Source organism: Vicia villosa, linkage group LG1, assembly GCF_029867415.1.
Source record: "Vicia villosa cultivar HV-30 ecotype Madison, WI linkage group LG1, Vvil1.0, whole genome shotgun sequence".
NCBI lineage: Eukaryota > Viridiplantae > Streptophyta > Magnoliopsida > Fabales > Fabaceae > Vicia > Vicia villosa.
This window is the reverse complement of record NC_081180.1, coordinates 167,160,463-167,171,268: the sequence shown is the minus strand read 5'-3', so window position 1 is coordinate 167,171,268 and position 10,806 is coordinate 167,160,463. Positions and strand designations below refer to the sequence as shown.

The 10,806-nt window shown below is 33.7% G+C and overlaps 2 protein-coding genes across 2 annotated transcripts; one reads left to right on the top strand and one right to left on the bottom strand.

Moving 5' to 3' along the window:
• The first annotated feature begins 5,459 nt into the window (after positions 1-5,459).
• LOC131658932 (uncharacterized) lies at positions 5,460-5,942 on the top strand. Its single transcript, XM_058928181.1, has one exon. The coding sequence runs from the start codon at positions 5,460-5,462 to the stop codon at positions 5,940-5,942; it is 483 nt and encodes a 160-aa protein (XP_058784164.1).
• On the bottom strand, positions 5,673-9,908 carry LOC131644616 (RNA polymerase sigma factor sigF, chloroplastic-like). Its single transcript, XM_058915169.1, has 9 exons — positions 9,632-9,908; positions 8,963-9,114; positions 8,652-8,764; positions 8,352-8,534; positions 7,954-8,245; positions 7,647-7,877; positions 7,406-7,546; positions 7,073-7,273; positions 5,673-6,786 (listed from the first exon to the last, which is right to left on the bottom strand). Exons 1-9 carry the CDS (start codon positions 9,723-9,725, stop codon positions 6,499-6,501), a joined length of 1,695 nt encoding a protein of 564 aa, XP_058771152.1. The 5' UTR covers positions 9,726-9,908; the 3' UTR covers positions 5,673-6,498.
• Positions 9,909-10,806: the final 898 nt, after the last annotated feature.

Sequence of the window (10,806 nt, the reverse complement as noted above, 5' to 3'; positions counted from 1 at the left end):
TGCCCTAAAACAAGAAGTTCAACAACTAGTTTCTATTATATCTTAGTTCCTCTGTAATTTGTTGGAAAAGTAAGAAACAACTTGAGGTATCGCACTCATCATCCGAAGAATAATACAAAGCAATGACCAACATAAATCGTGAAACCCAATGGCTCATATACATGTTGCAAGACTTCTTCACACCACACACAAAATTAGTTACTCATGTGATAACGGAAGAGCAATTCACATTGCCACAAATTTGGTCTTTCACGAGTGCTTAAAATAAATTGAAATGGATTGTCATGTTGTACGCGACAAGGTGCATGTCATAATCATTCATCTAATGTCCATTGGTTCACCCAACCAACTAGCAGACATCTTCATGAAGCCGCTTCATCTTAGTTCTTTCTCAAATTTTGTTCACAAACTTGGAGTGATTGACATACACTTCCCTTTAAAATATTGTATTAAAATTTAAAGCCTAAAGTTTATTTCATCATTTATGTATAATAAACTTAATGTATGAAGGCTTTTTAAGCCATCCGAATTTGTTTCAACCCCAAAACATCATTTTAATATTTGTGCAATTTTCTATTTTATTTCTGTTTTGGATTAAAAGCCCATTAGGGTTTATTTGTTCTATGTATTTAAAAACCTTGTGCGTGACCATCGGGATTATCTTTCATTATAATAAAATTCAAAGTTTTCTTCTTTCTAGTGAATTCTAGCTTAGTTTGACAAGTTTGTCGCTTGCAAACTTGTGTTTTGTTCTAGGTTTAGAGCTTTCTACTCCTTTAGTGATTCTGAGTGATTTAGTTGGCATTAGAGAAGTTTATCTCATTTTCTTTTTGTAGCTTGACAAACATGGCGGATCAAACGGTGACCAGAGTAAATCATAAGGGAGTTACCATGGCCTTTATCACGGCTTTAACTACTTTGACTGAACAAATGGTGAATTTATAAAATCAGGCGAACAACGCCAATAACAACAAGAATCAGCAAAGAGACAGGTGAGAAGAAAAAATTTGGTTCCAAAGGGTGGAAAAATTATGCTAATGATTCAAGTTCTGAAGAAGAAGGCCCTACGAGGAATAGGTTGATCGTGGGAATTGACAAAACAACCATGACTATTAAGTGAAGGCTAATATTCCATTGTTCTACAAAACGATGGGAGTGGAGGAGTTTCTGGATTGGAAGATCAAGGTTGGCAGTTTCTTCGATGTTATAGGCATCCTTGAGAACAAGCAAATTAAGATGGTGGCCATTAGGCTGAAGAGTACTACTACTATCTGGTGGGATAAGCTTGTTGTTCATAGGCAGATGTAAAGAAAATTCCCGATCAGAGCGTAGAATAAAAAATTGATGTTGGATCGGTTTTTACCAGAGGATTATGAGAAAATTCTTTATAAGATGTATATTAAGTGTGTTCAAGAAAAGAGAAGTGTAATAGAATACACAACTGAGTTCCTTCGTTTTTCTAAGCGCAATTAATTGGCAGAATCAGAGAGTCCGAAATTTTCTCTATACATTAGTGGCCTAAAGGGATCCTTATTAGACAAAGGCGACTTATCTAGAGGGGGTGAATAGATCCCCAATTAAATTTTTTGGTGAAAATAATGTTTTAAAATGTTTCCAACTATGGACAGCGTAACACGCCCAAATTAAATCGTCTAATCTGAACCGCTATCAGAAAACTCGGATATGCGTTAAAAACCTCTAAAACGTGCAATGATAATGACAAGTTATCGAATCAATATATTTCAACGATCACCACAATCCGTTTGAATTAAAACACACAAGTATTTAATTTCCAATGAAATGATTTAAACAAGTGAAGCTTTTTCTAAATGCATTCTAAGATGTTTTTATGCTTTCTAATGCTAAGATGCACATCATGACTCAGATGATACCGTCCAATGTACAAAAATGCTAAAGATTCTAGTTTTGACATCATGAAAAACATCTAATTAGGAAAGTACACTCACAATCTTTATAGGAGAAGATGGGTTTGCAAATTGTATGGACCATAGCTGAGGCATCCAGTCTAGCTTTGAAGGCATAATTGATGGAGAAATCCCCTCAAAATTGTTTACCTTTTAGGTATCCTCCCTATAATAACTTTGAATCAATAGGCGAAAAGGAAAAAATTGCAGCAACTAGGGATTCCAACCTTGAGAATAAGGGGACTAGAAGCCCTAGCATTTTCCATCAGGGTAAATCACTAGCCCAGGGGAATAATAATCCATATGTTAAATCTATTGGAGACACGTGTTATCGTCGTAATGGAAGATGTCGCATATTAAATTTTGTCCAATAAGGAGAGTCGCCGCTGTTGCGGAAGAAATGGAAGAGTAAGAGGAATGAGTAGGACATACAATTAAGAACGATGAATATGTAGGGGTTGAGTTTGCAGAGGAAGAATCTGATGATAGGGTAAATTTTGTGTTGCAAAGAATTTTACTAGCATCTAAAGATGAAGGGAAGCACAAGAATTTGTTTAAAATACATTGTTCTATAAAAAACAAGGCGTGTAATCTAATTTTGGATAGTGCCAACAAGGGAATCTAGTGTACAAAAATTGGTAGATTATTTGGAGTTGTCTACAGAACCCCATAAGAAGCCAAACACCATCGGTTGGGTAATCAATGGCTCCTAAGTTCGAGCAACACTAGCTTGTAGAGTTCATATCTCCATTGGAAAGCATTACAGAGAAGAGGTACTTAGTGATGTTCTTGATATGAATGTTTGTCATATTTTACTTGGTAGGCATTGACAGTTTGATAATGATATCTCTTATCGAGGATAGGGTAACATGATGATGTTTACATGGGGCACACATAAAATTTCTATGGCTCTTGTTTTCACTTTGATAAGAATCAAAGAGGAAAGAAGTCTAGTTTCTTAGCGATTACATGAAGTGAAAAGGAGCTTGATGAGGTTGTTAAAGAAACTGAATTTTTCTGTCGAGTGTTGAGTTAAGAGCTAATGAGTGTTGTAAAGGAGGAAACAACAATTCTAGAAGAAGTGTTAGGTATCCTAGAGAATTTCAAAGAATTGACCGGAGATGAGCTACCAAACGATTTTCCTTCCATACGAGAAAAACACCGAAAAGTTAAATCTTTTAATATGGGAGACGATGTGATGGTGTTTCTATGTAAGGAGAGGTTTCTAGTTGGTACTTACAGCAAGCTGCAGTCGGAGAAGTATGGCACGTTCATAGTGACCCAAAAGATCCATGATAATGTTTATGTGGTAGCTCTCCCGGATTTCATGAATATATCCAATACTTTCAATGTTATTGACATTCATGAATATCAAGCAGATGAGACTCTGTATCAAGAAGAGAATTCGGGGTCGAGTTGTTCAGAGGTGGAGGATACTGATGTAGTAAAGCTTTTGAGCCATTTTAATATTTTCCGTAATTTTCTATTTTATTTTTGTTTTGGATTAAAAGTCCATTAGAGTTTTTTTGTTTTATGTATTTAAAGACATTTAGCGTGACCATCAGAATTATCTTTCTTTATAATTATTTTTTTCTGGTGGATTCTAGCTTTATTGATAAATTTGTCGTTTACAAACTTGTATTTTGTTCTTGCTTTAACGTTTGTTATTCCTTTCGCATTTCTGACTGCGTCAAAACTAGTTACAAATTCTAATAATAAGATCATTTTTTATTTCTCTTCTCTTTTGATATGTTTTTTATCATGCTATTTTTCAAATGTTAATACAATCAAAAATTTTTTAAAAAAATTCTAAATCTAACTGTAAAAAGGACTTGCTACTTTTATTTTATGATATTTCTTTCAAACTATCTATAATATTTTCTCATTGTTTAAATATAATATTGTCTTATATTTAAGGGGTGCAATCGAATCGATTTGGACCGGTTCTTGGTAAAAAAATGTTTAAACAGATGATATTTCCATCGGTTTGGTTTTTAACATTTTTAAAAAAAATGGAACCAAACCAAACTAACCGGTTTAATTAGGTTGATCGGTTTATATATTTTTTTCAATCATTATCTTCATTAGAATATTCTTAACTATCATATTTTTCGGTGTATTTTATGTTATTATTTTTTAAAATGATACATTTTATGTAATTTATTTTATGCTTTATTTTTTCAAACAAAATTACAAGTTTCTCTTAATCCATACGAAACAGTGACATGATTTTCATTGCACTATAAAATAAGTTCACTATCAAATTCAAGAGTTAACTTTGGCATCAGAATGTTGGAAAGGGATTTGAAAGCTTAACAAATAGAACAAAATAAAACACACATCAATTAACATGTTTCACACCTCAAAACTATTTTGTAACAAGACTAAAAAAAAATTGTTGAAGAAGAAACAAAAAAGGTAAAAAAAAATGAAAATTAACGAAGAGAACTTGAATACGAAGTAGACAATCATAATATATCAGAATGACGATAGTGAGAGCAACGATAGTGGGGGTCAGCAAGAGTAACAATTCTAAGAAAGGAAATTTTTTGTGACTTATGGTTTCTACTTTCTATGTGTGTTTTGCTGAAAGGAACAAAGTGTAAACAAAGATTGAGAACGATTGAACCGATACAAAATTTTGGCTTAATGATGAGTGGAATAAAAGATTTAGAGCGTAATTTTTTCTATTGGTTCGGTTTATCGGTTTGACAGTTCCTAAAATCTAAAATCGAGAACCAAACCAAACCACATCAGATTTTATTGGTTTGTTTCGATTTTAGAACCGAACTAGAAACAATCAATTTTATTTCGGTTTGATTTGGTTTGAATTGTAAGTTTAATCAGATTTTTCTAATCTGCTTACACCCCTTACTTATATTTATAATCTTGTTTTTTTTTCAAAATTATTGATTTGTAAATATGAACAATTTATTTACCCTATATTAATCCATAAATATAAATAAAAGTTGTCTAACCTTAAATTAGTATGATTCAACTTAATTAGGACATATCACTACATCCATTTCGTATTTATAATTTTATTATTATTGCATTTTAAGTTAGTTAAATATATTTTTAATAGTAAAGTCGTTAAGTTTTAGTTGAAAAGATCTTTTTAAGAAAAATCATTTTAATTGAGCTTTGGTTATATTTTAACCAGTTTTAAAAATTTAACATAGATAAAATTAAAATGAAGGTAATAACATAAGGTATTATATTATGGTGCGTTGATGAAACGAGTATTATATTACTTATAGTTAGCACATGTCACTTTACCACAAAAACAAAAATCACAGAAATCAAATGTCACTCAATATATCACAAAGTTCACAACATTACTTTAACAGCACAAGGTTTGTGACTCCTTGTTAGTTCAGCTTCTCAATTTTTACTAGCTAAACCAGTCAAATTCGCATGTAACAGCCCTTGAAAATGTAACCAAAGTGATCAACACATACAATTCACAATTCCCTCTGATAATTTACTCATTTAAAGTAGAGAAGAAAATAACAAAACTTAACCTCTTAAAGAATGGTACATTTTAAGATAATCGGCGGAGAGATAGAACCTACGATAGTAATGTCAACATCAGAACTTGTTTTTGATCTTAAAAGCAAAATCGAAGACGAGTTGGAGGTGGAAGTACACAGGCAAAATCTCTGGTACAAGGGTATAGAGATGGAAAATGAGACAAGGATAGGATTCTATGCCTTGCGTGGTGATGAAAGAGAAACTTTTATTGTTACTCTCGTTGTCAATTCGCTACCACCGGACCTGAAACTACACGTTCTTGTGAAGTTTCTTGGACGTGGAAGCGAAGGCTATGTGAGGGTGAGGGAGACTGATAAGGTGAGTGACCTGCGCAGCAAAGTTTCAAGATATTGGGGCATTCCTGTTGATAGTTTCATCCTTCGGCGTCTCAATGTTGAAATGGTGAATGATCGTCCTCTTCATGCATATTATGTCAACGAGGCTTCTGAAATTCATCTTTCTGTTAACATTCAACCTCGATGATTTACGTTTTACATGTCTTTTCCTTCAACAATGAAATATTGTGGTTTGAGGCAGATCAATAATATTTAGTAGATATAGTATTTAGCTTTGGAATGCATGGTCTAAACTTGTTTCCGAAATCTAAACATCAATACAATTGTTCACTAAATTCTTAAATTAATGAAATCTATAATTTTATAGAAATATTACAATGACAGCATTTAGCAAAAGCAACACAAGGGGAATGTGAAAATCAATGAAAATGATACAAAATTCACATTATACATATATAAATACCATTTATTTAATGTTTAGTTTTTGGAATAAATATCATTAAAATATTTTTGTATAGAAATTTTCATTTGTATAAGTCTCAGCCTGTTTAATACTTCGATTTCTTCTGCAACTGCCAGCCTAATGGTTCTCATAATACCGTCTGATTTTTCCTAAATTGAAGCCGTTTATGGTTAAATTCGCCTTTCAAAACTCAATCTAGGTACTAGAATTCAAAAACTAGCAAAAAAAGGTCTGCGAGACTCGGCCATATAGAATGAAATGCATAACCTTGGTGTCTTCTCTATATAAGCAATTCTGTATAGGCATCGAGTCCTTGTCCAACAAGACACTTCTTGATCTTGTAGAGTGCCCGAATCTCCAACTGACGGACCCTTTCCCGTGATATACCAAATATTTCCCCGATTTCTGATAAAGATCTCTCTTTTCCATCTTCAAAACCAAATCTTAGCCGAATTATCCTTCTTTCTTTAGGACGTAAGGTTTTTAAAACGTGTAACACATGTCGTCTCATAAGCTGTTTTGAAACACTCATGTCCGGGCTCTCAATTGTAGTGTCAGCAATAATGTCCTGCAATTATAAGAAAATGATGATAGCCAATTCAAATTCCTATGCTGGAATCACATTGCAACAACAACTACTAATACAAAAGTCTGAAACACATTCATATTCATAGTATATGTGGGACTAATCCCTCAGTCCTCGTTTGTACCCAACACATTCACCAAACCAAAGTTGGAAGCTGAATAACATTCTAAATGCCTAAAAAGGACTTTCTTTATCATTCTTAAGCGCTATAGATGTAAGAATCGGCATCTTATCAAGGTGGAAAATCACATTAGCTAGCATACAATACCTGAAAAGTTGTATTTGTCTCAGCTCCCACAGTTTTCTGCAGAGAAGTTGGAACTCTTGTAACAAATAGCAAACTGTCAACCTTGTCTACAGACATTCCGACCCTTCTCGCTAATTCTTCTATGCTTGGGTTACGATTTCCCTCTTCCATGTACGATTTCTTTGCCTCCAATACCTTGCTAAGTTTGTTATATACCTTCTCCTGAAGATAATAGCAGGTTTCTTATACCAAAACAAATTGATGCCCGACTCGCAATGTAATAGAAAAACAATTTTTTCTTCCCTATCAATCACATTAAAAGTGTGAAGCTTATATTTAAATAACTAAATTTACCGGTAGACGGATTGACCGGGAATGATTATGTATGGCCTTCCTTATAGCTTGTTTTATCCACCAGTATGCATAACTAGCAAATCGGCTCCCGGATAGGGGCTTAAACTTTTGAACACTCTTTATGAGACCTGTGCTTCCCTCCTGCAGCAGCACCAGAAAACAATAATGTAAAAGATATATTTATTCCTAGAGTCACACATATGCTTGGTAGTGATTTGTTTTACACTGTCATAGAAACTACCTGCAATAAGTCCTCGAGGCTGAGACCACGTCCTTGGTAACTTTTAGCGACGTAGTGTACCATACGTAAGTTTGCTTGAATCAATTTTTCTCTGCTTCTGTAACCATGACGAAGTTGCGCCTTAAGTTTCCGAGTGTTTAGTCCTGCACCCTCAGCCCATTCAGCCAAAGTTGGTTCCTTTCCAAATTGAGATTGAAGACTTGTCTTCAATTCTTCCAATCTCAATAGCTCCTGTTAAATATTCCACATCAATAGGAATCTCAGTTCATTTAAGGAAACCTGAAATTCTGTGTAACAAAAATCACACCTGTATCTGAACAACCAACTGAGACTCTTGTTCAAAAGTCAAAAGTTGTTTTGAATCAGGACTCTGCAAGAACAAGTTCAAGGGACCGCTTTGATTCGACCCTTTTTTTATCTTCTTCGGTACATGAAGCTTTTCCTGTGCAGCCTCCTTTCCGACGGTAAGGTAAGTTTCTCTGTCTTTAACTTTCGATTTTGATACCTTTCTCTCTTTTGCCTGTCTCTCTCGATGCCGTGTTGATCTTACAGTTTTATTTCTTCCGAGTGAAGGTTCGGCCGAAATGTCATAGGCTAGACTGAAGCGAAGTTTTTAGTTTAGGCATTAAACTCCAAGTGAAATTAACCTAAAAACAGGAAAAATAAAGTAAGGATGTTAGAGTTGGCCATGAAGATAGAACTAACCCAGAAGAAATTGATTTGTCAGCATCCTCGTCAGCTTTAATCAAACTCAAGTCTTCGGCTATCGAGGCTGCTTGTTTCAAGGAAGGAAAAGCTTTCCTAGTAAGAGAAACTGCATTACATTGCAAACCATCTACATTCTGTAAAGTTGAAGAAGTATCCACTTCTGTTCCCGAGGAAGTTAATCTGCAATATATCATTTGTACATTTATAAAGCGAAAGCTTAGAACCGGAACAATTGCTAGTTAGCAGTTACAAACCAATTGAACTAACATGGAAGAAGAACAAGTTTATTTATCTTACAAATTCTCTAAACGAGGCAAGAGATGCAGGTGCTTCGTGAAGTCATGTGCTACTTGCACAGCATTACCGGTGTCATTCTCTTGAACCGAGACAATATCCATCTGCTTTGTTGCCTGAAGTAAAACAAAGGGAAATCCGAGTCGTAGGAGAATGTTAGTCAAAAATCATAAGAGAAGTTCACTAGATCATCCTTTTATGTTTTGTACTACCAATCTAAGAACTCTATTTCTAATTGATTTGATAACAGACTAAGAAATATGAAGCAAGAAACCTAATTCTGATGATTGACAGTAAATCAATGAAATTCTAACCTGACATGTCTTGTCTTTCTTTGAAATATGCAATAGAGGCCTATACTCATTACACTGATCTTGTAAAAGAACTGAAGTAGGAAAATTCTGAGCCGAAAAACTAGTACACCACGAGGTGACCGTTGGCGCAACTTGTTCCCGGAGCATCAAGACTACAGGTTTATGAACAGACATTAATCATTATACACATTTTCAATTCAGGTAATTCTGAATTCTTTAAAACATCACGAAATTCTTTAAGTCAAGTCTGATCAAATATTGTTCTAGGTTAGAGACCGGACTCGTACAGACTCCCAATCATTTCGACCCTAACCGAAGTTCATACAGTTGGTTACTTTAAAACTTAAAATTGAACTAAGAAATCCTAAATAGCCCAGATATAAAACCCATTATCCAAATTTAAAACAATATATTACAATTACAAAGATAAAAACACAAAGTTACAAATGTATGGATAAGGTTAAAAATAGAATGAGCGGAACTTCAAAAAGGATAATGCTGAGAATTGGCAATGTATATACATTACTGAATTTCTAACCATCGCATTTACATCAATTAAGTATCATTAATTCTGCAATTTAGTGTAATTAATTCTGGTTTAAGATAACATAACATAAGATAGAGATAAAGAATAAAAAATGTGATTGAAATTGAAACTAAGAGTAGTACCAGAAGTATAAGAAGATGAAGGAAGAGTGTTCCTGGGGTGAATTCTGGTAGGAAAAAGTGGAGACGAAGAAAACACAGTCTTTGCAGATTCCATTGGTGAAGTAAAACCATAATACTAGAGTAATTGTAGTGTGTGGGAGTGTGTGTTCATTTTGGAGAAGATTGATTTGTGCATGAGAAGTTTTTTTCCTATGAAATGAAGCAGTTGATATTTAGATATAGATATGGATAAAGTTGAAACAAAAGAGTGTTTGTATTAACGTAACCTATTTTAGACCTCTGGTTTGGTTATTTTTTTTGTAACAGTGGATTGGTTTGTTCTTCGCATTAAATGACTTATGACAAAGTTCTATTCTAGATTGGGCTTTAAATTGGGTCAACTAGGCATCCCTCAAATTCAACTTAGCACCCCCACAATTTTTTTCCCCCAAATATCTAGTGCCCTTGTATTTGTTGTTAAGGTGATCACTGTGAATGGTCGGGATTGCACCAACAATTTTATATGGACGGGATTGCACTCACAGTTTTCTATGGTTTATTGTGATTTAAAATTTATATAAATATCTCTCATATGTTGTTAACAAAATCACTCCAAAATGAACCATTATTGATATATCGCATTTGTTTGCTTCAATAGCATGATACCGCCTATTGAAGTTACGGTCACGGAGGAAACCTTTCTCTTTGATTTGGAATCCAAACTAAAGAACCTTTTACACTACACCGACAATCAAAGAATGGCTAAGATTGAGTATTGTTCACCCACAATCGATAATGAAGAGAATATCAAGTTTAGTAAGTTTGAGCTGAAGGCATATACAAATGTACAAGTTATATGAATTGCATATCACTATTGCACAACCAAGAGTCTAGTTGAGGTGCATGCAACACTTGTGAGATCTACTAACGATATTCTAAAAATAATGAAATATTTTGAATCATTTATTTATGATAAAATGTCATGTTAGATTTAATTTAAATTCATGTTATATTAGATCCGTGTTGATTTATATAATGTTATTTTAAGTTCATGTAATGCCATTTTCATGTCAAGTTCATATTATGCTATGTAATTTTATGTTCAGATAAAGTCACAACAACATACAATAATTCACAAAATAGATAATAATTCATAATAGCATAAAATAATGTCATAGAGACTCCAAATAATATTA